General features: G+C 53.3%; 1 protein-coding gene across 3 annotated transcripts in view; it reads left to right on the top strand.

Moving 5' to 3' along the window:
* Kazn (kazrin, periplakin interacting protein) overlaps positions 1 to 27,728 on the top strand; it is a 1,006,619-nt gene that overhangs the window by 884,998 nt on the left and 93,893 nt on the right. Inside the window, exons 1-2 of one of the 3 annotated variants that reach the window (XM_013507404.1) lie at positions 122 to 460; positions 21,423 to 21,614. In XM_013507404.1, the coding sequence (XP_013362858.1) occupies position 460; positions 21,423 to 21,614 (193 nt within the window). In that variant the 5' untranslated portion in view covers positions 122 to 459. Of the gene's footprint in view, positions 1 to 121; positions 461 to 2,667; positions 2,726 to 21,422; positions 21,615 to 27,728 lie in introns of those variants that run through there. The other 2 variants (XM_005409887.2, XM_005409886.2) reach the window with 2 other exon arrangements.

The raw sequence follows: 27,728 nt of genomic DNA, 5'->3' as shown, positions 1-27,728 counted from the left end.
GGGCTGGGCGCGCGGGGGCGCTGCGGGCCGGGGTCGGAAGTTCTGGGAGCGCGCAGCCCCGGCGGCGGACGGGGGCAGGGGGAGTCGCGCGGGACTCGGAGTTAGTTCTTCGCGGTGGACTAGGGTCTCAGGGCCCCGGGGATGGGGGTTGTTCGGCGCGAGCTCCCCGCAGGGAAAGATCAAGGCCACGCCTGTCCGAGTCGCCATCGGTGGCATCTGGAGACGCGACTCCGACTGGACCTAGCACTGCCGCGGGAAAGGGGCTGGCCCCGCGCAAAGTTGGGGCGGCTTCTGTGGCCACACCTTCACCCAGGAGAGCGCCCCTCCGTGCCGCCTCCCGAGGGATCGCATTTGCAAGGAGCAGAGATTGCTGCGTTTCTGTTTCTCGTCCACTTGAACCCGGAGTAATACAGAAAGTGCGCAGTGATCCGGTTGCGTATCGCTAGCAAGTCCGGCGCAAGTAGGAAACTGTTTTAGGTTAAAGTGTTCCCAGGGGTGCGCCCATTCCATCCCGTTCCGGTCTCAGCTGCCTCCCCCTCCCAAGTTAGGTCATTGGCTGGATGGGGGGACGGGAACCCTTAGATCCGCTTGACTGGATAGGAACTAACTAAATGGAACCCTGAGGGCTTTTCTGAGAAGGGTCTGTCATCATCAGTTTGAAATTCTAGGTACTTTTTCCAGGAAAAAGGGGGGGCACGTGATTATTTATTATGTATTGTAAACCTACTACGTTCTAGTAATTGTTATGCAGTCTCCTGAAAATCTGTTTTGTAAAAAAGTGTTTGTTTGTTTATTTGGAGATGGATCTTACTTAAATTGCCCAGGTTGAACTTGTCCTGATCCGCCTGCCTCAGCTTCCCGGGGAGCTGGGATGACAAGGGTGCAGTCTCCTGAAAAGCGTATCACCGCTGTGGGAGTGAGGTTGTTATATCCCTGTGACTGGGGACAGAAAAGCCCTGAGGTTGGAGGACCGGCCCGCGTTCTCAGTCTTAAGTCTCCGTGCTGGAATTTCTGATTTTATCTGTTGCAGTACAAAACTTCAGCCTACAATACCACTCCCAGGTATCCAGCAGGGGAACCCAGGGCTTATTTGTCTAATAATTTCTTCCTGTGACAAAGAGCCATCAGCAAGGCCCCCTGAGTCTCTGGAGATGGAGTGCCACCTCAGCCTCCAGGTATCCCGGCAAAGCATTCCTCTCTCTCAGGCAGGTGTTTCAGTGTCCCACCTGCTGCCCAGTTGCACAGAATAAATAAACGCCAAGGCAGGTGGGTGTAAAACAGCACTGCAAAAGGTAAGTAGATGGGAGAGTTCAGGCAAGTCAATTCATGTCTCTGAGACTCAGTTTAACCTTCTGTAGAGTGAAAATGGTAGTAGGAGCAGCTGAGGATTTCAGCATCCGAAAGGTGTTGTATGTGAAGCCCTTGGCCCCTTCCCACCCGGAGCACTCGCTGGATCACCCGTGGACTCAGTTTCTCATTAGATTGTGGTGCTGTCTGCTCCATCTCCACCCTCCTGAGCTATGTCAGGATGACTTTTGGCCTGTTTGTAAAACGCTCCAGGGATCCAGGCTGTGTTGTGTCAGTGGACCTTGTTACTATAAACATGTGCGGGAGATGGCTGGGTGGAGATAGCGCTGTTTACTTTGTGTCTAGATAGGCTTCATTTGTGTGCTCACGATTACAATACCCTAATGACATGGTGTAGCTGAGAAACGCCTGCCTGTCGCTTAGGTGTAGAGGAGGTTGTTTTCCACCAGCCGGCCCTCCTGGGCGTCCCTGTAGGTGACACACTCTGGAGATATCCTTTCCCGGTTTACAGGTGGATAGGGTCAAACCAGTGGCGCAACAAGAAAGTTTGGAGTTGTCTCTGCCCACCCTTTATCCTTTTGTGTCTCTGCTTGTTTTGCGTTGCTGAGGATGGAACCCAGGGCCTCGCACATGTTCGGCAAGTGGGAACTCTTGTGCTTAGAACTGCAAGCTACGATTGTTGCTGAAATAAACATGTAGTTCCCATTTCCTTCCCCGAGGAAAACCCCTTGTAGATACCAATGGTTGGAGAAGCCGCTTCCATAGCGGTGCTGGGTGTCCTCAGTGCTTGGTCCTCAGGGGCTGGGGATGAAGCTGGTGCTAGAGTGCGTGCTTGCCTGCAGGAGGGATACTCCCTCAAACCACAACACTTTGTCCCTGAACTTTAAGGAGTTCAGGATGGAAACTGACACTTCACCTCTGGTAGAATGGAGGCCTGGACACCTTAACATGGCTTGCTCAGGTCAGTGTCCTGAGAGAAGCAGGGTGACAGGCCCCAGAGTGTTTGACAGGTCCTGGAGCGGTGACAGACCTGGGCTCCAGGGTGGGTGGGCCAGGGACCCAGTCCATACCCGCTGCTGCCCCAGTTCTGTTTGACCTTGGGATACTCTACAACCACATTTCCCTGTGGGTGCAGCAGGAATACTGACCCAGGGTCACGTTGTTCCAGAGCTGCTCCCCGCAAAGTGATCCTCTTGGTCACTGGTGCTCTTTGACCTTGCATGGGACCATGCATTGAGCTCTTTGATCTGTCATTGCCCGCTCCTTCGGTCACATTTATGGGCATCTGCTCTGGGCCAGGCACCGTTGTAGCGCGGGGAGACGCAGCTCCAACACAACTGTAGCTGTTTCCACGGAGCTTCTCGGGGGAGGAAAGTTGGAGTTCCAGGCGAAAGTGCACTGGATGGGTCTGGGGATGGTAAGTGCTCTGCAGAACAAAGCCTTGAGGGGTGAGAATGGTGGGAGGGGATCCTGCTCAGTATTTAGATAGGACCATCAGAGAGAGACAGAGAGAGACAGAGAGGCTGCTAAATGCTGAGTCCCTAAGGCAAGAGGGTAACACCCATCAACTAAGGAACCGAGTCATTTTTTAAAAGGTGATGAGAAATTAGTACCCTTGTAGACTGCTTGCTTTATCTGTCCCTATCGGAAGCATCTGACCTGGGTTACCTTTGTGGTATTTATTATTATGCTGTTTTTATTAGTGTTTTCCTTCCTGTCACCAGGGAGCTAATGTAGCTTTTGTGTCCTGGCTTCTAGCACCCAAGAACCTGTCATGGTACTAACTCAACAGATTCTTCTCTAGTCCTCCCAGCGACTGAGAGGGGACATGTTCTTGTTACTACCATCTACATACAGATAAGGAAAATTGTGCTCAGAAAAGTTGAGAAACTTGCCCAAGGTCACACAGCCTGTGGATATGGCAGCCAAGAATTTACCCCAGACTGTAGACCGGAAGGCAGTGGAGAAAGGCGAGTGTGTAGCTCTTAAGGAAGCAGACTACCGCATTAAGTTTCAGGGCCCCCTTAAATGTTTATCCTTTAAAAGAGCAGTAGGTTTGTCCTTTCCTTGACATTCCTTGTATTAAGCAAAGCCAGCACTTGCTTATCTGTGGGCGTGAGCAATTTCAGCAGGATGTCTTTTTGTTTCCCTCTCTGGAAAGGACTTCTGCTGGGGTGGGGATACTTTGAAATCTCTGCACTGGGAGTTAAGGGTGCTGGAGGAAAAACTCCACCCACCAGGACGGGCTGATGGGTTTGCCCTGAGCATCTCCAGGCGCAGGGCTAGGGGTGGGGGTGGGGGGTGGCTCTCCTGATAATCTGGGCCGGCCACCCTGCACCTCACGTTCCTGCCCAGAGCGACGGGTGGAGCTTTATCCTTCTTCCAGGGCAGATGGCGCACCCGCTGGGGACTGGGTACCATTTTGGAATCAAACACAAACCAGTTGAAATTGCTCGGTTCTGCTTTTCACTAGCTGGGCGCTCCCCCAACCAAGTTACATAAGGCTCAGTTTACCTTTCTGTAACATAACGCCCACCTGAGAGAGGTGTTGACGATTAGGTAGGAGTCTGTGTGATGAGCACCCTTGGGGCCCTAAGGAAGGACGCGGATGTCAGATTTATCCACAAGGAACTTGAAGGGGATTCACATGCATCTGCAACATCTAGTATACAGATGCTAATCTTCAAAGTTTGAAATATTGAAATTTGATCGGACAGGTGGCTCTGAGGGACTGCTAGCTGCTTACTTGGTTTCTGAGTCACAGGGAAATCTCCATAATGGTCATCACACACTCTTTATGTTCTTCGTAATATTCCAATTGCATTCGCTGGTTGACTTGCCAGTCATTCTGTAGAAAAGGGTTTTTCTCTCCTTTTAATTGTGTCAAGAGCTGAGAGCGTAGCTCAAGGCAAACAGCACCCATGACCGTGGAGTCTACCTCTCCCATCCGCAACAAGGCAAGCTGACGAACATGAAAAATCAGGTGGATTTTTCAAATCAGGACAGGCTTTAGCCCCAGCAGATAAGCACACCCAACACATCATTAAAGCTGGCCAGAGCAATCGCCTCGGGAATCCTGTGTTTGCTGTGAGTCACTAAGGGCTGTAAACACTCCGGAGAGGGTAGCAAGGTGTGTGCGTGTGTGTGCACGTGTGTGTAGTTATTTAATGGATTTGCTCTCTGTAAATGTGTCCGATGCCGCCCGGGCCAGATGAGTGTCTGTCGGGGAGGGGAAAGCCCAGGATCACCTCTGATTCCCAAGGGCCGCCCTGTCTGTGGGCCCTGCAGCTGCCTTCGTGAAGGCGGGGATGTCAGGGTTTCCCTTGTCTGCTGCTTGGATGCCTTCAGGAGAGCCCAGGTAGAGGATGCCGCTTGCGGCCGTTCCTCGCAGCTCTCGCCCCATGGCGACAGCCCATCAGGTGCTGCAGCTGCCCCAGATTTGGAAGAAATTCCCAGCCAGGCGAGTGCGACAGGTAGGTGAGGCCCACCTGGGGTCTCAGCCCTCACCCGGGGGATGGGATGTGCCACTGAGCCCTGGCTGAGGAGGAGGAACGGGTGGGTGCAGCATGGTGGCAGTCCTTGGTCTACGTGCCGGGTTTTGGGGGGACCCGGATCGGGGAACACCCACCGCCTGGCACCTGGCATTTAGTTCAACTGCAGGTGCCCGGTCTTTTGTTGGTGCTGGGATTTGGAAGGTGGTGCAGGCTCCCAGCTAGTTTGGGCTGTAACTTTATCTCAGGCATTGAGTGTTCCCTACCTCTTAATTGTGCAGAAGCTTCAGAAAGCTCTCCCTGGGGGCTCAGAGAGGAGGTGAGACAACAGCTGCAGTTGCCTGCGTGCCTGGTTCCCGCCCTCACCCGCACAGCCTCTCCAGGGAGCCCTGACTTTGAAGTCCTGTGTGCCCAGGCAGGGAAGAATGAACATTTTAGTTCAGGCAGGCCCTGTTGGTGATGAAGAATTATTTACTGGGGGCCAGGCAGGAGGCAGGAAGTACTCTGTCCCATGCATTCCTGCGGGTCCCCTGTCCTGTGGACGCTGGGCTTCTCCCTAGCTTGTAGATCAGACCACTTAGGCTTAATGAGGTAACACAGGTAGCTGTAAGGGCTGTTGCAGACTTTTGGTTTTGGGGGCTTTGGGGGCAGGGGCAGTACTGGGGATGGAACTCAGGGCCACTCTACCACTGAACTACATCCTCAGCCTTTTTTATTTTTTTATTTTGAGACAGGGATTCTTGCTCAGTTGCTCAGGCTGTGTCTTGGCAGCGCTGGGAGATTTCCGAACCCCCTCAACCCCATTCAGGAGTATCTTGGCTTTGGGGATCAGAGTAGTGTGGGGTACTTGCCAATATGCAGATTCTCAGGTTCCCTCCCCCAGGAATTTGTACCATTATCAGGTGCCCCGAGTGAGTTTGCTGTAGAGGTTCCACGTTCCAGGCTTTGAGAACCTCTACCCTTTCCTTTATAGGATCAGGTTAATTTTAGACGCCATGTGCTCTGGTCCCCCCTGCATCCCGGGGTAATTATCAGCAGCTCCCTGTCACTCCTGCAGGTGTCTGAGTGGACAGGAAGGTAGGTGGACATCCTGGCTGGAGCTCATGCCTTTCTTTGTACTGCAATCCCTGCCCACGCACAGGTTCTAGGCACCTAGTAGAAAGGGGTGCATGCATGTCTCAGTCTTGTGAGCCCCCAGACTGCCCTGCCGTGACGGCAGGGTGCTGGGACGGGCTCCATACCCTCCCCACCCCAAGCACACTGTGGAGCCAGTAGCAGCGCTGAGTGCTGCAGAGACAGAGGAGGCCAAACTGTTGTCCTGTGATTCATCTCAGCTCAGTGTGTCCAGAGTCACCGGTGGAGCCTGTTCTTCCAGCACGCCCCGCCCCCTTCTGCCCCGCCCCCCCGGGCCCCTTTTGCCTTTGGCCCTGAAGTCCTGCATGGGCCTCTTGTTCAGTTAGTATCAGTGCCTCCCTTGGCGTCTGTCACCCGCGTCCACCGTGTGGAGAGCCGTGGGCTGTCCCTCTGACCTTTATCCCCCTGGGGTCCAAAGCCAGAGGGCTTGGGGGCAGGGAGTAGGGAGACCCTGCCCCTGGCCCGGTTCTGCTCTCTGAGCCTTGGGATCCGTGGCCTCAAATGCACATTCCAGGGTGTGATCCATTCAGTAGTTCCAAGGTGATGTCTGGGATCCTGCACCTTTTTGCTGTTTTTTCTTCCCTTTTTGTGGTGCTGGGATTGAATAGTGCCTTTGCACTGAGCTGCATCCCCACCCTCTTTTTCATTTTTATTTTGACATAGAATCTCCCTCAGTCACTAAGCTGCCCAGGTTGGGCTCCACGTTGCTATCCTCCTGCCTCAGCCTCCCACGGTGCTGGGATTACAGGTGCACACTGCTATGCTTAGCTCTGTTCGTATTTTTTAACTTCTCTTTTTGGTTCTGTTCTTGTTTTTAGTCCCGGGCCTCATACATGCTGATCATATGCTGTACTGCTGAGCGGGACTCCTCCCTAGTACCTTTGCATTTCTTAAAATTATGGTGATAGGCCAGGTGTGGTGGCACACGCCTGTAATCCCAGCACTCAGGAGGCTGAGGCAGGAGGATCGTTTTTAAGTTCGAGGTCAGCCTGGGTTATAAAGTAAGCTCAAGGCCAGCCTGAACTGCATAGCAAAGCCCTGTCTCAAAAAGACAAAAAAAAAATTGTGGTGAGCACCCTCTGTTGAGCTGCCCTCTTCCCCCAGAGGGACCATGGTTCTTTAGGTGTATAGTAGAAATGTCTGCCCAGGTAGAGTTTTTCTTCTCTTTGAACCACAGGGGGCAACCTAGGAGGATCCTCTTTTTACAGGAAGGGAAACAGAGGCTGACACCATGTGATCTCGCCAGGGCAGCACATCCAGTAGAACTCTGCGGGGTGCAGTTGTTCTGTGTCTGCATTGTCCGGATTGGGAGCCATGGACTTACAATGTCACTAGCACGATTTAAGAGCGAGCTGAATCTTAAATTCTACAGTAAAAGGCCACATGTAGCTGGTGGCCACTGTGTTGAAGGTGGCCTTGAGTCAGGACATGATAACAGCCAGTATTCCTGTGTCCTGTCCCAGCTCGGAAAGCCTGAAATGTTCATTTTGTTGTCGTGGTCCCCAAAGGCCACCATGCGTGGTCCCTGGATCCCACCTGGATCTGAATCACGGGCAGCTTTTTGTTGTTTGTAAATTTCGTTTCTTGGACCCTACACCAAACCTGGGCGATCAAAATGGTCTGGAAATAGGCCAGAGGATCTGCATTTTGAACAAAATGCCCCCACCCCAACTATGCAGTGTGAAAGCCGAGTCCTCAGCACCTTCTGTCTTTCCTGCCTGGGTTTCCTGGGTTCAGTGACCAGCCTGCAGCTTTGTGTCTTTGTCACCCACGTCCATCCTCATGGCTGAGTGGCCACCTCTGGATCCATCAGGAGTCAGATCTGCCTTCCTTCTGCAGGAGCATGGCATCTCTGGAAGGTGCTGACTTGCTCTTCCTTCAAGGAAGACAGTGCTCGGCGTATAGAGCTGTTTTCTTCTGGGAACCGTGGGAGAGTAGATAGCATGGGAATTCTGGGACAAGGAAAACTTGTGATGTGTAGTACAGTTCTTCCTTCTGAACTTGGGTGCTTTTGTTTGTTTGTTTTTGTTTTTTCTGGTACCTGGAATCGAACTCATGACCTCATGCTTGCCAGGCAGGCGCTGTGCCACTGAACTAAATCCCCAGCCCTTGAACTTGGGTGCTTTTAAGGATAGAAAACTCACTTGCTCTCCAGGCAAGTGATTGAAATGTTCACTGTTTATATGAAGCCAAAAATCCATCGACAGTGGCATACGCCCTTTGGTCTGTATACCACCATTGAGGATTTTATGTACTAAACCCGTTCTGGACATAGTAATTCCTCTGCTATCAAAAGATAGTCACTCTACACATAGACCAAGATGCCATCCTAGACCAGCTTTCATTCTTCAAATTTAATTTTTGTTTTTTGAGGTAGTTTTTCACTAGGTACTCCAGGCTAGCCTTGAACTCCCTATGTACCCCAAACTGGCCTCAAACTAGCAGCAGTCCTCCTGCCTCAGCCTCCTGACCACTAGGATTATAGGCATGCACTGCCACTCCAGGCCAGCTTCCTGTTCTTAAAGCTTCTTTCCTTTCTGCCAGGCCAAGTGGTTGGTGTTGGATGGGTGGAAGACAGGAGTCCTTCTTTAACCCACCCAGTGTGACCAGCCTTGGATCTCTGGCCCCCTACTTAGAACCAGTCTTGTTTTGCACATCCAAGGAAGGAGTGTTCCAGGCTCTCCTGATGTTTGTTTAAGAGGACTCAGCAGGGGCCAGAAGTCAGGTAGCCCGCCCTGGAAGCAGGCTGGGGAGAGACAGATGGGCAGGATTGTGGGGTACCCTCAGGGTGGGCGGGCCAGGGCTGTAGGATGAGATGCTATGCTCCCCTTTTCTATTGCCATCTGCCCATCACTCCCTGCTGACAGCTCCTAGGTCAGAAGAAACCCCAAGACACTCAGCCCTCATGCTCCTTGGGGGAACACGATCAGTTAAACAGTACTGGCCGCTTACAGAGAGTGTCCAGTGAACATTCGCCTGCAGCCAAGAGATGACAGAAAGAGGAAGGGGAGGGTGAAGAGAAAACAGTGCATTCACCGCCCCCCAAGTAGAAAACAAGATCGAATTTCCCTGCCTGGGAGTGTTGGGCTTGAATCAGGCGCTCGCCTGCTAAGCCTGGCCAGTGTGGATCGGAGGGTCTGGTTTCTTATCCCCTACTTCGGCAACAACCACTTTTTGCAGGTGTGCTTGCAGAGAAAATACTAATTTAGAAGGAGATTTATAGCTTCTACAGAGATTAGTAATGGGGAGGGTTTCCTGAGTTAATTTTCACAAGGGCCGTCCGGATCTTAGCTGAAGACTCTGCCTTTGGTCTTGGCTGAAATCCGTGTTGCCTGCTCGCCCTGAGAAGTGCCTGGCTTCCTCCTGGGTTTTGGGCTTCTTCTTCCCAGGCGGTAGGGTGGAGAAAAACACGGCTTGTGTGGGTTTCTTTGTATGGTCTGCTGCAGTGGGCTGACCAGCGTTGGAGATCGTGACCTCACCAGCCGGGGTGGTGATCAGCCTGAAGTTCTAGGGAGACACGGCAACACACCCACACCATACAGGGCATTTTCTGGTCTCAGATCAGATAGTGTGAACACCTGCCCCTTTCTAGAATACTTCAGTTCCTGATCTGCCGCTGTTTTCAAGCGTCCATCGGCACTGGAAGGTGTGTGTATCTTGCTTTGCTTTGTTTGACATCCTACACCTCATCAGTTCTGTGCAACCAGGAAATACATGCCCAGCCTCCAGTGACCATAGGATTTCATGGGTGTCAGGAGAGAGGTCCCTGGCCGAAGGCTGTTAGATGTCCTGGGAATACACAGGCTGTCAGATGTCCTGGATATACACATGATATAGAAGTCCCCTGTAAGCCTGAGAATAAGACATTCAGAGACAAAGTCTTTGTCTGCCATCCACCATCCACATCGAGTTTCTTCTGCCTTCACGGCCAAACTCCCCTTTATTCCAGCTGGATGCTGCAGCAGCCCAAGTTAGAACTTCTACTGTGCTCGGTCCAGCGTCACTTTCCCCTGTGGGTGTGGGCTTCCCTGGAAATGCACCTGGTCAGGAAGATGCCCTGGGCCAGGGGCTTTGGCCTGATCTTTTGCCTCTGGGCTTGTGCCTTGGTTGCTGTCACTTTTGGGGTCACAGAGTACCTGACTCGTGCTGCTCTGACTCCAGGAGGCCCTGAAGGATGCGGTTCGGGACAAGAGCCTCGCTGGTCTGGGTTGGCAGGGGGAATCCCGCAGCGCTGCCTGTCTGTCACGCCTCTTGCTCTTGGGCCCGGAGCGCTGGGCCAGGTCTCCTGTTCTGCTGAGCTGGGCGCAAGCTGTGTGCAAGGGAAGGGGTAGCGCCACGGGTTCTTCCCATTTACATTTTTCGAATACTTTTCTCCTCCACTCTCCCAGGAGGCAGCCACAGCCTGGAAGCAGCATCTGACCTTTGGGTTGCGGGGGAGCCAGACAGGCAGGGGCGATGTTGGGGTGGGGGTGGGGGTCCAGCAGCCCTCTGAGCAGGAATGAGTCACATTCCAGCCGTTCTCAGTCTGTAAACTGGAAGGAGCAGGGGGCAGGTAGAGAGAGCATGGGGAATTCCTGTGCCTGGCCTTGGGATCCCGTGGGCTGCCTCCCACCCCCGTCGGTCAGCCCTAGCTGCTGGGAGCCCCACTCGGAATGTTGTACCTATAGGCTTGGGACAGAAGATTCCTGAGTCCCTTGGGGATCTGGGGACAGTGCCTAGAGCCAGAAGACGGTGGCTTTCAAGGGAGGAATAGCAGGGAAAATAACCAAGCTGTGTATCTGTATATAGTACTCTCCACGTGCCCCAGTGTTCACTCACTTTTCCTGTTTGTTTGTTTGTTTGTTTGTTTGTTACAGGGTCTCACTGTGTAGTTTAGGCTGGACTCAAACTCACTGTGTAGCCTAAGCAGGCCTGGAACTTGCAGTGATCCTCCTGTCTCAGCCTCCTGAGTGCTAAGATTATAGGTGTGCGCTGCCACGCCCTGCTGATAGTATTCCATTCATTCAAACCTTGTGACAACCCTGTAAGGAAGGTGCTCTTGCCCCACCTCCATTTACAGTTGAGGCAACTGCCTCCCCAAGAGGGAAGGTGATTTGCTTAAGGTCACTTGGGGTGAGAGGCAGGGACTCCGTTTCTCACTACTGACCATGCCGTGTTTCCAGGATGTGCCTGGAACCAGCTGTAACACACAGCTCTTCGTTGGGGTGACAGTCTCCTCGGGGCTAACTCCTTACCCCACTGCCCCAAACCCCCACGTTTTTCTGTGTCTTGATTATACGGCTGCTTCATGGCCCACGCTGCCCCAGTGAAGTAGGGGTGTTTTCTGCTCGACTTCGTTCAGTTTTTCCTCCTGGAGGTTGTGGCTTTGTGTTGCCGTAGGTGGGGGCGTGGTTGGTTTCCCACTTTAAAGCTCTCAGAAGCCAGGAATGCCGAGGCCACAGGTGGTGCCCAGACCACTCTGGAATTGGGGTCTCCCCAGCCCTTCAAACAGAACAGGGCTCTGGGGGGGTCAGACTGCCCACAGGTCTGTGTGATGGGGTGGGTGGGCCGCGAGAGGTGCCAGGCAGGGCTTGGGCTCGTCCCTGCTCTACCCCAGGCATCCTGCGTCACCTGGCTGAGTCACTGAGCTGCTCCTCAGGCCTTGGGTTGACTGCCCTTTAAAGAGGACAATAAAACCCATCACTGGGCTGGGATGGTAAACATAACAGAAGTGACAGCACTTTGAAATAGAAGTTGAAAGCACTGCATTGAGCTCAGCGGTGTGATCGGTGGCAGAGCCCCTTGTGCAGGAAGCACCATCTTGGGTCTCTTGCCTGCCTTGCTCACGGGTCGGTTGTATCTGTTAGGATTGGGGCTGGGATGGCACACTGCAGAATAGCATCCTGGGAGGAAGTATCGTGGGGAACAGGCTACGAGCCAGCCGGGTAAGCACAGCCCAGGGCTCTCTAGGTGTGTGCCTCAGTTTCCTCCTTGCTTAGCAGTGATGACCCCACCCCTAAGATTGCTGGGCAAGTGAGGGGTTATGGGATGCTGAGCCCATCCTTCTCTAAGCTGTTAAAGTCCCAGAGCCCTGGAGCCAGCCCCTCTTACCAGGCCTGCTTTTTCTCAGCCCAAGGTAATTATTCAATGTATTCGATTGGCTGCAATACGGGGTTCCCCAGAGTGTGGGAAAAAGGCCCAGGCCGGAAGGGCCCTCCCTGCTGCCCCAACTGCCTTGGGGTTTGGCTTCCAGAGGGAGGATCCAATTTCACATCACATCAGGACACCAGGATGTGATCCCGGGGGCCCTCTGAAACATCCCAGATGGCGCCTTCTGGAAGCCCGGCGGCGGCAGGCGGCCCCTCTGCTGCCCTCCCACCCCGCCTGGCCCACGGTGAGGAGCTCCAACGGAGCTCGTTAGTGACTTTATTGCTAAACAATTTAGAAAGGCGGCCCTGCCAGTTTTCATAAGCGAAGCATTTAAAGTATGCAGAGCATATTTTATTTCTTCCTGGAGCAGCTGCTCGGCCGGGCTGGCGGATAATGAGGAGTGAGTTATATGGATTTGTGGGTGCCCTACAACACTTGGGCGCTGCCGCCGAGGGGCGAGTGTCTGCTGCAGTCTGGGAGCACTCAGGCAGCTGAAGCTCGAGACGTGCCCTCCCTTCCCACGCTGTGCATGGGCTCGGGCGGGCTTAGGTGGCGGCCACAGCTGGCTGCTGTCCACGGAGCAGAGCACCGCCGCCCAGCCACACCCCTTTCTGGAGCTATTACTCATGCGACGTCACAGCGCCCTAGGAGGCCGACACTGTTATCCCCGTTCTCCTACTGGCGTCACACAGCCGCTGAAGGACGGGGCCAGGATTTGAACCAGGAGACTGGCTTCAGAACCTCAGCTTCTACCTGCTGAGCCAGAGACGACATGGAGGAACACGGAGGTCACATGATGGCAGGAATCTCTGGTTCCCTGTTACCTTTGAGACAGTGAGCCCTCCACACTGCCGTCTGTTTAGACCAGTCTGGACTTGGTGTAAATGCCTCTGAAAGCCCTAATCCGCTTGCTGTATGGGTCTGCAGATGCGCAACTTCAGACTTGAGCCCCAGTGTGATGGCAGCGTCTAGGACAGCATCTGCTGGCCCTGGCCACCCACTTCCCTGCCTGATGGTGGTATCTGTGGGCCTTCAGCTGCCTCAGCTTGCTGAGGTCTTAACCCAGCCGATGGCTAAGACAGGCTCAATCTAAGCACGTTTCTAGGGTTTGGACACAGAACCCCCCCATCACCACCCCAGCCACCCAGTTTGGCTGTCCATGCGTGGGAATAGAAATGCCGGCTCTTTCCCCTGTTGTTTTGGGAAGGTTGCTCCTTTACGCAGAGCTGCCACGGGCAGACCCGCTCTCCAGCAGGTGGGGCAGGTGGCTTCCAGGCGTTTTGTGGGTTCAGGTACTGGCGGAGAAGGAAACAGACTCAGGCTGTGAAATCAAGCAAGCTGTGAGGCCTCGTTCCCCTCTCTTCCCTATTTGCGATGAGCTTTGCGCTCAGTGCATAGAAGGGCTGTGTCACCACTTGTGGGCATAGCCCATGTTTGACCTTCTTAAGATTTTTTGTGTGTTTGGTCATTTTCTTTTTCCTCCTGGGGGGTGGAGAAGAGAGAGGAAGGCTGAAGGTCGTACGTGGTAGGATGAGGAAGGAACTCGGCCATGCCACCGGTGGCTGCTGTCCCCCTGTGGACACCTCCCTTCCGAGCCTGCCTTTGGGAAGGGGAGGTCATTGCCAGAGCCAAGGCTGGAGCGCCCAACCAACGTATCATCAGAAGTTCAAAGAAAGCCCCACTTTTCACCTTATATTCAAATTCTTTGTCCTGGCATTTCGTTGGAGGAAAGATGCACCACCTAGTATCAAGGGCTGGAAGCCTGGTCCTGGTTTACTTACGCACATGAGCTTTGGAATCAGACTGACTTCTGAGCTGGAATTCAGCTCTGCCCCGGGACCATCTCTCTGACCTCAAATGGCCAGCCCACTGTCCCAGCCTCCGTCTCTGTAGGAGGACAAAACATTAGCAGTTCTCCATGCAGTTGATGAGAGATAACAGTGGCCGAGGCTCAGTGCCAGGCACATAATGAGCAGCCAGATTTGCTAGAACATTCATGTGGTCCCCAGCAACTGTGGGGCTCAAAAACCTTACAAGTGAGAAAAGAGGAAAGAGGCCAGTTTGGACAGAAATAGTCTGGACACAGCTTCAAAGCAGAACCCAAGGGATTGGTGCCACTCAGGATTCAGGCTGGGTGTGGGGAGAGGTGGACTGGTCACTCTGACCAGAGAGAAGCTGGAGTTGAAGTACACGCAAAGGTTGGTGCCGCCTGCTGTCATGGTGGCAAGATGGCTTCCCATAGCTCCATGCCCCATACTCTCAGTTTGAGGCTCCCAGTGAAGAGATCAGCTCTGATTGGACTGGCTTAAGTCATGTGCTTTCTCTTGAACCAATCACAATGGCCATAGTGATTCAGTGCTGTGATTGGTCAGGCAGAGTCACATTTCCATTCCTGAAATAAATGCTGATGCTGGGGGAGGTCTCCCAAGGAAAATGGAAATGCCATGTCAAAAAGAAGAGAGCATAGATGTCAGCTGGACAGATGCATCTGATACCCAGCGCAAGGTCAGGTGGACTCAGCAGCCCTGGTGGCAAGCAAGTGTCTGCTTCTCCAGCCCTAGCCATATGATGTGTTTGGAAGTTCATGTGCCTCCCGGTGCTAAAATCACCTGCCAAAGATTGATGCAGCCCCAGCCATGGAGGTGATGCTCAGCTCTCCCCAGGTCCCCACATTCTGTGGCATCCATCCTGGGGTCCAGGACTGCTTGAGGGAAGCTTAAGATTCCACTTCTGGGGGATGAGGGCAGATCTCTGCCTCTGGGCCTCTGAGGGTCCCCTTTCCAGGACAGAGACCAGGCTGGACACAGCTCCCCCATGGCAACTTGGACCCCTGGGCAGCTGGGTGGGGAAGCTTAGCCTGGCAGGAGGGCCCCGAGAGGGTCTGGCCAAAAGTCTTGTCACAGGCCCAGCAGCTGCACCCAACAGCCTATGCAAGGAAAAGGATTAAGCAAAGCCCAGAGGACAAACAAAGATGTGAAATGTGAGAGAAAAAAAGGCAGCACTACTGGGGTCCCTGCAGTGCCCAGGCCACCCGACCTGTGGTGTGGGGCAGCCTTGGGAGGGTCACTATTCAGGAGCAAGGGAGTGTTTTTTGAGAGTCCTCTCCTGTGTGGGGATTGTGTATTGCTTTCTGTCAGCCCCAAGGCTGTGAGTGTCAGGATCATGTGACAAAGACTCAGAGGACACAGAAATCTGCAACCCATAGCCCCAGTCCTCACCTGCCTGCTGCTGGGACCTGTTTCCAGCCTCTCAGGCCTGTCTTTACAGGCAGGAGCCTGAGGGCACAGGAGAGCCAGCCTGGGTGACAGGGACAGCTCCTCACACAGGAACCAGGCCAGAGGGGCGGGGAAGGGCTGGCAGAGGGAATTGAGACCAAGGCTGGGCCTACCCATCCTGCAGGCCGAGGGTGCGCAGTAGGCCTTGGGGCTGGCTTTTCTCAGACTCCAGTCCCCAGCTGTCTGTCCCCCTACACAGGTCAGCTGTGAGTTCAGGAGGAGGCTCGTTCAGCTTCCTGGGGCAGCTGCAGTGTTCCATTTATTTGGGTATAGCCGAGCTGCTCCTGCTTCCTGCCCCTCGCTGCCCCTGGAGAAGGCAGGAGAACAGGGTGCCCTAGTGCATTGGCAGAGAGCCCCAGCCCAGCCCTGGGTGGTGGGTGGTGGGGGCTCCCAGTGCCCTTCTCTGATTCTCTTCTCAGGATCCCCTCCTGCTCTGTGTTCAGGCATCTCTGAATGCATTGACACATTGGTCTTGGTGCAGTTCAGCCTAAGGAGCCTGGGACTCCTGTCCCATAAGAGTTCTTGAGACTTTGCCCCTCGAAGGGCAGCCATGTATTTCTCAGTGTCTTTAGAACCAGAATCACCTGGTGTACAAACACCACCACTTGGGCGGCATTGGCTCAAGCCCGATAGTAACACGGCCAGCTGGGTGGGGGCCAGTCAGGGTGGGCAGCTTCAGCCCCGCCCACAGGCTTGACCTGCACCTCCCTAGTGTCCTGAGTCCCTGGGGGGATCCGACAGCCCTGGATGGGGTCAGTGTGGGACTCAGCAAGACGAAGCCTGTCCCCAGTGCGTGGCAACCAGGTACTCAGAAAGGGCAGCAGCCGTGGTCTCTGAGATAGTAGAAGGGGACAGTGGTGGGTTGGGGCATCCAGGAGTGACCTCTTTTGGCTGTGTTGCATGTGGGACAGATCCTGGGCATTTGATTTATTTCCACAGCGTGTGGCTAGCTCGGGTGACCGCCCAGGCATCTCCTGAAGGTACAGCCCTCCACACACACCGTCAGAGGCCAGAGGTCCGTCCCCTGAGCCGCCAAGGTCAAGGTCAGCAGGGCTCAGACCAAAGTGCCTTCCAAGAGCGGACGGCGAAGGCGGGCAGGTTGGGCCTGGCCCTGGATGTGTTCTCGTGGAAGAAGGCCGTAAAAATGAGGTTTTAATGGAAAATGTGAAATATTTCACCGCTCTGTTTAGGTTTTGTTTTCCTTGAGGTATAATTTACACAGAGTAAAGGCATAGGTCTGAAGTCTGTGGTCTGGGATCAGGGAGTTCTGGCAGCTGTGTCTTGGCTGTTTATCAAGGTGTCCACCCACAATAGGCAGCTGGGGACAGTCACGCTCAGCCCAGACTCGAGGACCTCGCCTCTGCCCAACCTCTACTCGGCCCCCTGCTCGCTCCTCCCCACCAGACTTGGTGACTCAGCCTTCACGCCCTGCCTTCTCTACCGCAGCTCTGGGGTGGGGGCGCCCAGGACTCGGGGACCTATGGTGATTGAGGTCACGACCACGTTGGATTACGGAGGCCAAGGCCAACCCCTGGTCACTGAGGCCACAGCCAGCCCTTGGAGGATGGCCGAGGCTGCCCTTCATCATCATAATGATCCTGGTGAGCTACCCATGACCCCATTTGGAACCCTCATGATTATTTTCATTTAGATGACTGCTTTGTTTAACGTTTACCACTGATGCGAGAGACCGTCTTGGCTCCCTTTCCAGCTAAGAGGCCAGAGGTTGCAGGTGCACAAGTCAGACAGCTGGCAAGTGGGGGAACCAGGCCTGTGCTCTCCTGGCCCACTCCAGACCCGTCTGCTCCCCCTGTCACTGTCTTGCCCCAGGGTCTGCGCTGAGCTGTGAACTGGGCCTTGTAGGGCAAAGTGCAGCCCCTGAGAGCTTCGGGGACCCCACACCCAGGGGAGGGCTGAGACCACGGCCCTGCCCGCACTGTGCAGCACGGGTTTGGGGCTTCTCCTGCCCGTGTCACCCACCAGGCCAGGCCTGGCTGGGACTCGGACTCCGCTGCCTCAAGAAACCCTCATATCGCCTCCTACCGTGGCTCTGTCCTGCAAGCGGAGATGGCCGTGTGCAGCACCGTGACCATGCAGTCAACACTAGGGTTGTTTGCACCAGGAAGTCAGCTGATAGTGCCCTCCTCAGACTGCAGCCCATTATGAGGCGGCTTGGGGCTGTGCCGTGTGGGAGTAGAGACCCCGCTCAAGGGGGCTGGACCACCCAGATTTCAAACTCTGCCCCTGCTCTTCTTTTTTTTTTAACAGTACTAGAGATTGAACCCAGGCCTTCCACATGCCAGGCAAGCGCTCTGCCACTGAGCTATATCCCCAGTCCTTTTTATTTGGAGATAGGATCTCAGTAAGTTGCCCAGACTGGCCTGGAACTTGTGATCCTCCTGCCTCAGCCTCCTGAGTAGCTGGGATTATAGGTGTAAACCACTGTGGCCAGCTCTGGCTCTGCTTTGCATTGTGTGACCGTGGTGCAGTCATTTAACCCCTGTGCTACAAACTCCTCATGTGGAAAGTTGGGGTGATAATTATAGGACCAACTTCTTAGGATTATTTTGAGAATCAATCTAGTGAAGATGTGTAAAAAGACCGTGGGGGTCATAGTGTGAACTCAGGAAGTATTAGCAAAGGCATAATTGTTACTATAATATATAATAATTATACTGTTATTGCTATTGAGACCGTGGCTTGGGGGGGCTGGACTTACATTCCTATAACTCACTGAACACCTTAGAGGTCTCGCAGATTGCTTCCGTGTTATTAGGTGACTGCTTGCTGCTCCAGCCAGTAAGTCCACTTTTCAAGATAAAAGGGGATGACAGGGCAAAGCCATTTTTTCTTACAGAGCAGTCTTCCCCCGGGACGTTTTTCTAGACCTCACTGGGCTGAACTAGGTCACATGGGTAACCTTAACTGCAAGGCAGGCCGGGAAATCATGCTTTTAAAAGCAGGACTTCGCTCTTGGCAGACTAAAGAAGATGAGCTACAGAAGGGCAGGCTGTATCCCCCTGTTGCCACCAAGTGCCACAGTCCTCTGAGCGGGCACCCTGTACCCTCTTGCCTTTGGGGAAGAGGCTCCTGGGGGCCCCACCCCTGGCCTGTCTGCTGGACGGGTTGCCCTGGGGCAGCACCATTGGTGGCTGTGAGCGTGGCCTCCGCAGCAGGCAGAGAACTCTGCTGAGTCTGGGGCTTTTAGGGACCTGCTTCTCTGCCTCTTCCTGCCCCCGCTCCGGGTCCCAGCATGCTGTGGTTGCCCGGCATCGGCGGAAAGGTACACAGTCACTCCTGGCTTTTCTCTCCTTGGGCATGGGCCAGAGCGGTTTCTCCGGAGACAGCAGCTCCTTCCTGCGCAGCGCTCCTGCCCTCGGAGCCCATGTTGCACCCGTGCGTAATAGATACCCTTTCTCCTTTCTTCATCCTGGGCTGTGCAGACCCTGTCCCCCAGGAGGACGGCGGGCAAAGTGGCTGCAGAGTGCGCTGCGCTGTCTCGAGCCTTGGCCGGAGCCCTGTGTGTGCACTGGGCTTGTTCCTTGTGCTTCACACTGATGACCCGTACACGGCCACTCCCTGTCCAAGTGGCCACCATGGTGCAGGGTGTAGCTGCAGACCAGAGCCCAGGCCGCCTATTCCCTCTGAGAGGAGAAACACACAAATCAGTAGCATTCATTTAGGTTCCCGCAAGGACACTGATAATAATACAAAGGCCCAGAGAGGGTCAGTGACTTGTCCACCGTCACATAGCAAGGGAGTGGCTCTGTGAGACAGAAATCAGGGTCTTCCCACTCCAGTTTCGTGTTTTGGAGGAAGGCGGTCTGTACGGAGGGGAAGGCGAGCTGTGGATGTTGCTGGCTACCATACAGCACACAGCGTGCGCGGCACATTTTCATCCTTTACCCTTTGTCTTTTCGGATTTAGGGGAACTGGTGCAGGCTAGGCAAGCGCTCTCCACTGAGCCCCACCCCCAGTCTCTACACCTGCCTTGCTTATTCCCACCTCCCCTGTTTCACAAGTGAGGCCGGGGAGGGGACGTGACCACCGTGGCCACCGTTGCCCCCCAAGGCCGCCGGCTCGCTGTGCCTGCGGTCTTGGTCCCCTGCAACACCCAGCGTCCACGCCCACCTGGGCCAGGTGCACTGCGTCAGCTGTAAGCCTCTTACTCTGCTTTCTGCGGAGTTGTTTTTCCAGCCTGGTCTCCTAAGGCTGGGCTGCTGCAGGTGCCACACCTGTGTCCCGCTGTCCCAGCTCCCACGCGATTGTTCCAAGCCTGTCGGGAGGGGTGGGGCCTCGGCTCAGAGACACCTGCTGGGGAGAACAAATGCCTGGAAGGGCCCCGGGCCTTGGCCCCATCTCAGTCTGGCCCTCAGCTGTTCTCCTCATGCGAGGTGCTCCAGCAAAACCGCGCGTGAGGCGCCCGGTGGCCCTGCGCCGGCAACCCCGTGGGATGGGAGTGGGGTTGCTGGAATGAAAAGCGGAACGCCCAGTTAAATTTGAATTTCAGATAAACGTGCGTTTCCAATCGAAATATTTCCTTGCACCCGTGGGAACATACGCCTGATAAAAATGATCTTGTTTATCGAAGTTCACGTTTCACTGTGCATCTGGGACTTCGTTGTTTTGTTTTGCTAAATGTGGTAACCTAAGTGGGCAGCACCCGTGCAGCACGTATGACAACCGCAACCTGGAGGAAAGACACAGGACACACACGCGGGGTCACGAGAAGGCCCTGACCATGCCTAGATCGCCACCTTCTAAATAGACAATAGTAAATGACCATGCTCACTTCCTCAGGGTGGTTTGGGGAAGCCTAGATGTCAATCCCCTAAACAAAATTAAGCAAACGCAAACAAAACCATCATACCTGTGTTCTGCCTGCATGGTAATTTGTATACAGGGACACACATCAGCAGTCACTCATGCCTTGTTGTGAAATAGGCTCTTGGTGACAGTTCGTGGGAACAGCTTCACATCCTAGCAGAATGGATAGCTGGAAGGTTATGGATGTAGGGGAGAAAATTCCAGAGTCTTGAGTCCTGCTAGAGATGGCAAGCCAGAGCGGGAGCACCAAGGGGTGACCTCTCCAGCTGCCCTTTTGCTCCCCTTCACTGTATCCCCAGTTATTGGTGGCTTGGGGCCCTCTGGTTTTCCAGCCTCCTGGCCTTTGCTTATGCTGTTCCCTCTCCAGGGCAGCCTAGTGCTCCAAGCACACGCAGCCCAACCGTGCATTTTGTTGACATGTGCATGCTTCTGCTCACTGGGGGCTTCAAGGCAGCTGGGATGCTCCTTCTGCCTTCTGGACACCTGCCCTGGGTCTGGAGTGTAGGTACCTGTCAGAGCTGGCCGGGAGGCCCCAAAGCAGACCTTCCATTTTGCAGATTGGCTGAGAGACTTGGATAGTCCCCAAGCTGTGCAGGGTCTGTTGGTGTCCCCAGTAAACAGGGACCCATCTGGGGTGTTCCCCAAGGCCTGAGGTCACCGTGCTCTCCTTGGGCTGATACTATGCTCTCCTTGGGCTTATCCCTGGGCTGGATTAATCACCATGAACCCCTCTGCCGTGCTGCCATGCCCATGTCCGGCAGAGCAGCAAGCCAGGAAGCCCCTTGGGCGTGTGCTCCTGACCAGAATGTCTTGCCGCACTGTTGCCTGGGTGTGGACTGACAGCGCTGGAGTATGCCAGGCTTTCTCCTGCCTTTATGACCTCCTGCCATTGCGTAATCTCCCCGAGCCTCAACATCCTGGTCTGAAAACAGGCTGTGACCGTACCTGACCCAGGATTCAGGCAGCAAATGAAACAGTGCTTTAGAGCGTAAGCCAGCATACTGCTTCTCTGGTTTGACACCGCTAGTTCCTAAGCCTGTGGTCATCAGGTGGACACTCAGGGCAGTGACGGTGGTGGTGGCATCCTTGGGCGTGTGGTGGGCTGAGGGTGTCAGCAGATGTGCTCTACAGACGGGGTGAGCCTGTAGTGGGGATGGGGAGCTTGTTCCTGCAAAGAGGGACAACCAGAGCTCCTTCGAGCTGTCCCCAAGACAAGCTAGCGAGCAGCGTCTTCTAACCGTGTGCCCTTCTCCCGTAGTGCTTCTGCGCGAAGAGGTGTCCCGGCTCCAGGAGGAAGTGCACCTTCTCCGGCAGATGAAGGAGATGCTGGCCAAGGACCTGGAGGAGTCGCAGGGCGGCAAGGCCTCCGAGGTCCTCTCAGCCACAGAGCTCAGGGTGCAGCTGGTGCAGAAGGAGCAGGAGCTGGCCAGAGCCAAAGAGGCCTTGCAGGGTGAGTGATGAGTGGCACTGCTCCCGCCTGGGCACCCACCAAGCCTGGCCCTTCTCTGGGCGGGATCCTGCGTTTCTCGGGTCGGAGGCAGATCTGGACCGCCGCATGTTGTCCTTGTGACAGCACATGAGCGCTTCCTTCCGGGTTGTGGATGGCAGGTGGGCGTCTTTGCTGGCCCCTGTCTCCCTGCACTCTGGGTACCTCTCCACGTGGCACAGTGGAAAGAAAAAAAAAGTGAAAAGAAAGAAAAAACAAAGCAGTGAAACTTGGCATCGTATTTTCCACTTACCATTTACAATGACTACGCTGAGGGGCTGGGGATTTAGCTCAGCGGCAAAAGCGCCTGTCTGGCAAGCGCAAGGTCGTGAGTTCGGTTCCCGGTACCAGAGAAAAACAAAAACAAAAAAAAAAACAATACAATGACTACGCTGAAATTTCCTTTCTGCTTCCAAAGCTGGTTTATTTGGTTGACATCATGCTTTTACTAAGGGACCTCAAAACATTGGCTGAAAGGTTCGGACTCTCCTTTACCCATCCCGCAGAGCACGTTTCAGAGTGGTCGGGGTCTGTGCCCTTCCTGGTCTGTGAGAGGCTCTAGAAGGAGCCCCAGTTCAGGTCCTGAGATTGTGCTTGGCGGGAGCTTGACCATGCCCCTACCTTGCTGCAGGGGGCCTGGGAAGCCTGTTTCTAGCTGGCGGGTCATGTCTCAAGGGGGGCTGTGTCTCAAATGTGGGGTGAGGCATAGCTGGCACTGAGTTAGTTCTGTCACAGCAAAGGGGATCTGTGTAGCTGGCCATGAGGCTGGCAGTGCAGCGCCCCACGCAGCACCCCAGGATGTCGGGCACATCGTCATTCAGGGTGAGCCCAAGTCTTCAGCGTGTTTGATGAGGATTTTTCTCAGCAGTACATGTGGGTCCCAAAGGCAGGTGGACCCTCCTCTGCTGTTGGGCGTTTGCTTCCGGTGGGTCCCCGAGGTAGGTGTGGGCCGAGGTGGCCCAGCTGACGCTGGATGTTTGGAAGGTCATTTCACAAGAATGCGTGCTTTCTGTCTATGCAGCCGTCCTGCATGCAGGCGGATCCCTGGAAACTGCCCTTCAATGTCAGTCTCAAAGACTTTGAACCTCTGTTCCCCTCCCAGGGTGGAGCGCAGTCCTGGGACTTTCCCATGGAGGCGCTGCCAGCCCAGGGTGTGCAACCGACATCTGTGGTCTCCTGTGGATTGGGACTGGTGCAGGAAGCAGCCAAACACTATCGCAGCCTCCTTTCCCAGAACCTAGTCCAGGGGCTGACCTCCCTTCCCTGGGCCTGGCTGGGATCAGAATTCCGGGTCTTCTGGACCGGGGAGGAGGAGGGTCCTGGCCCAGTCTCCTGTCACTCCTCAGCTCCTCCGACATCCTCCCAGCATCTACAGATTTCACTTTCCAGACTGGAGTGATGGGACAGGAATGGTGGCTTCCGGGAAGAAGTAAGATAACAAGGCCATGTATGTGAAGTGGGTAGCCTGGCCTAGTGTGTGCTCCTTCCCCTTCAGCCTTCGAGGCACTGGCACGTACAGTGGACCCTCTTGTGTGTTTGGGATATGCTCAAGGCATTCTGCGCATTCCGGAAACCACAGACAGTGCCGAACTCCGTACCCTGTGTGTTCTCCTATGCATACGTACCTATGGCAACGTTTAACTTATAAATTAGGCACAGTAAGAGCGTCACAGTAATAACTACTAATAAAGCAGAGCAATTACAATAATGTGCTGTACTAAAAGTTATTTAAAACTTACAAACTATTTATTTCTAGAGATTCGTGTATGATATTTTCAGCCTCTGGTTGACCACGTACAGGTGAAAGCACAGAATGCGAATCTGTAGATAAGGGGGCTCCTAGCAGGGGATTTCTTTCCACCTTTGGACCAGGTGATGCCCCATCTACCGATCGGCCCATAGGTGGCTCCTTTGTAGGAATGACAGTACGGACAGCAAGAACCTGGGGCCAGCTTGCTGCTTGCACTAAATACATTATCGTTCGCTCCAATCCTGCTAGGAGCTCTTAACCCCTGGTCACTGGCTGAGGTGCCCAAATAAGGATCAGGAAAGCTAAGTAACTTGGTTAAGGTCACAGAGCTAATTAGCGGCAGAGACTTTTCCTACTGTATCAGCACAGCGCATCTTAGCTCCAGGTGTCACTGGGAATGAGATTGGCCTGGATGCAGGAGACCAAGGCCATGTAGTTCAGTCATGGAAATGGCAGGCTCCAGAGTCCCGCCCGGGGTCAAATCCCAGCTCTACCATTTTCTAGCTGTGTGACCTTTGATAAATTACTCAGCCTTCCGGAACCACACATAGTTCCTTTGCTAAGGATAATAATAGCTGTGTTTCTTATCATTGGAGCCAATAATAGTAGCAGCTTCCTAGTCTATGAAGATTAAATGAGATATGAAGTGCTTGGCCCCATGCCCAGTACTTAGTGATGATCAGATGAGTGAGGGCTCAGCAGACCTCCCCGCCGCTTGGAGGTGTCGGTTGCCTGATTCCCATTAGGGGTGGCCCAGAGCTATGACACCTCCTGAGGTCATTCTCGCTCAAAGCAGCTGTGTCCCTGAAGGGCATTGAAGTGGGCACTTCCAGCCACCCCAAGCATCTGCCTGGAATTCTCCACAGTCATAAATGAGGCGCTTCCTCGCCAGCCTCAGCACGTGGGGTGTAAATTGCAGACAGATGTGGGCAGGGGGAGGCTGGAGCACAAGGAGGGATTTAAATGCCATAACGAGGAGAAGGAGGATAAACGCACAGGCGGAGGAGGCAGCAGATGTTGGGCGACACTTGTTAACAGCCAGCGTCCAGGGCTGGGGATTTAGCTCAGCGGCAAAAGAGCCTGCCTGGCAAGCGCAAGGTCGTGAGTTCAGTTCCCGGTACCGGAGAAAAACCAAAATAAATAAATAAATAAATAAATAAAAACAGCCAGCGTCCCTGTAGTAGGAAAAGGCAAAGGTTTCCACTCCTGCAGGTCCCCCTCCACCTGCCCACCCTGGTCGTGCGGTTTGGATGAGACCTGCGTTTTCCAGCATGTGAGAGGATTAGGAACTCAAGCAGACACCTGAAATGCAGTCCATGGTGCCAGCGTCAAAGCGATGAAGACCATGGAGCTGAGCAGAAAGGGGCAGGGCTTAGAAGCTTCCTTTGTTCCCTTGGATGGCAGCTTGAGCCTATTTGCTTGAAGAGTTTGGCTCCCGAGCTTAGCAGCAGAAGCCCTGACTGATTATGGTTAGGAAAGTACGATGCCTCCTATGTGCAAACATAGCCCTGATCCCTGCGTGGCCCCGCCCTGCACGCGGCTGGGGTTGCAGCACCTGCGCCTCTGTAGATGGCGGGCATCTGTGGATTGATTGCCCCAGGCCTCCTCACTTTCACAGTTTGCCTGTGAGTCAGGGCATCCCAGAAATCACAGTAATGAAAATTTGCTTCTTTCATTTGTTAATCTCCTAACAGCGTGTTGAACGTGTTAAGCATTTTCCCACAGCAATAAATATCCTTCGCAAACATAATTTTAATGACTACATAATGTCCTATCAAATGAAGGTGCCAAAATTTATGTGGCCATTTCCCTGTTATTGGACATTTGAGTCGTTTGCATTATTTTTCTGATTCTTTCTTACTTGCCCTTACATAACACAACGGTGAAGGTAAACCTATTCGTTTCCTTAAGGCAGCGTTTCTCAAACTTTTTGGTCCGAGAACTGCTTTAAATGCTTCTGAAATGGAAGACCCCAGAGAGTTTGAGTTTCCACAGGTTAAGTCTAGCGTTCCTGACCATTCTAGAAATTAAAACTGAAATCTTCAGTAATTTATTTTTGAAATAATGATAAGCCCATTCTATGCCAGCATGAATAAAAAACTTTTTAATGAAAAGTATCTTTTCTCAGACAAAAGGATTTGAGTAAAGGAGAAGCTTTTAAAAGAATTTTTTTTTTTTTTTGCAAAACTGCTTGATGCCTGGTTCAGAGCAGCCTGCCGCCTCCTCTCCGCTCCCTCAGTCTGTCGTGGTTTGTTGTTTTAGTTAAAAATTGGGCATCACAGATATACAGTTGGAAAACAGAGGAGTGTATTAATTGCCTTATTATGTAATTGTGGATATTTTCTCTTGGTACCGTGCTCAAACTCATGGTGTGGCATTTTCTTGAAAGCTTATTGTACTGTAGAATCCAAATCCTTAGCCAGTGAAGTCTGTGCACTCTGCTACATTAAAGTCCATTGACTCTATTTGCATATTGGGTGGAGAGTTTCCCCGCATGATTCTTTAAATATCACACATTGATCAACATGTTTGATCATGCGGTGTAAAAAAGTCCGTGTGTTAATATCGCCTCCAGTCTCACCAGAAAAATACAGAGAAGCTTTAAAAGTCATGGTGGCAGATTAAGTTTGCCAAAAGTCAGATTTTTTTGCTTGAATGACCAAGTTTTGTCATTGGCAATAGATAGTGTTGTTGTTTTCCTACAGGTAAGAGGTCCTCATAGCTCATTTGTTAGTGTACTTCATCAGCTTCCAGACTCCAGATTGCTGGGCAAGCCATTCTTTCAGGCGCAGATGGGCTTCTACAAGCAGTGGCTAGTTTAGCTTGCAACTCAGACAGATATGCAGATGTCTCTCCTGGAGATGGCTGGGTCAAGCTTTAATAAAGTTAATCATTTTTACTGCTTCATTAATCGCTTCCTTTTTATTCTTCAGTGCTAAGGATTGAACCCCGTGTCTTGTATATGCTAAGCACAAGCTCTACCACTGAGCCACACTTCCAATCCTATTTAAGACTCTGAAGCAAAATTGTGGGTTTTATAAAGTGGTGAAGGCATAATGCAAAAAAACGAAAACAAAATCCAGTGGCTTCTAATGCCTCCATGAATTCTGCTGAAACGTCAGCATTTTACCCACCATGGCTTTTGCACCAACAATGAAATAATACACAGGGATCTTTTAAAAAGGCAAATAGCATCATGATCTCCTTAGGAGGATAATTTGCCTCACACATCCCGGAGATGACCCTGATGGTGGTAGTGGCAATCTGGCATTTTTGAGCACTTCTTTCAGGCTGCACCCTGTGGAACTTTTAACGGTTTATCTCCACAACCACCCTGAGGCTGTGAGTGTGTCAGGTCCCCCTAGAAAACACAGAGGAGTGACCCACTTTGGCCGCACAGCACAGACACACGGGGCATGGAGGAGAAGAAGCAGTGCCTGACGCTGTGGTTTAAATGTGTTGTCAAACTTCATCTCCAGATTCATGTTAGGGTGTTGGGAGGTGGCACCTTTGAGGGGTGATGAAGGGAACATGAGGCCCATGGTGGCCTTAGGGGCCTCATGGGGAAGGGATAGGAGACCAGGCTGAGAACAAACCTCTGTTCTGTACAAAGTCCCAGCCGGTGGTTCTCCAGTATAGCAACAGAAGGTCGGCAGAGACCTTTTCCCCTCTGTAGCAGGATTAAGGACCTTATGCCTGCCTCAGAGTGAGTCACCCACCCAGACCAACCTGGTGGGAGGAACCAAACATTGGCTGAAAACCTCTCTGTGTGGCCCTGTTCTCCATCTGCGGTTCAGAGACATCCATGCCCTGTGCAGAACCTAAGGATGTGCCTTGAAACTTTGACGTACTTGGTGCCAATTGGTTGAATAGTGACTCGTTTCATTTTGTTTTGTTTTGCTTTGTTTTTAATGTGGCCATCTGGGCCTGAGGAGAGTTCCAAGGCACAGACATTCCTGCTTTCACGTATCCTAGGTTGCAGACAGTGACCTGAGCCCTGTGGGGGAAGAGGGGATGGGGACCAGTGTTCTTACAGGCCCTGCAGATGGGCTGGTGTCCCCAGGCTCTGGCTGCCTTTGCAGAGGTTACTGGGCCTGCAGGCGGGACAGTAGTAGGTGACCTGAGAGCTTTGGAATAGAATGATGTGTCATCCATGCCAGGGCAGCCGTGCGCACTTGCTGTCTCACACAGCCTTGTCACTGCAGCAGCGCAGCGTGGGTTTGAAAAGCTACTTGATGTTTCCTGTTCCCTTCCCACATCCACACTCTTCTTTGTTGCATTCCTTCCATCAAAGACCTGTTCTTGGGGCTGGGGATTTAGCTCAGCGG

Source organism: Chinchilla lanigera, unplaced genomic scaffold (assembly GCF_000276665.1).
Source record: "Chinchilla lanigera isolate Chin_1 unplaced genomic scaffold, ChiLan1.0 scaffold00126, whole genome shotgun sequence".
Classification (NCBI taxonomy): domain Eukaryota; kingdom Metazoa; phylum Chordata; class Mammalia; order Rodentia; family Chinchillidae; genus Chinchilla; species Chinchilla lanigera.
Note: the sequence above shows the minus strand (reverse complement) of the source record. Positions and strands in the feature narration are given on the sequence as shown.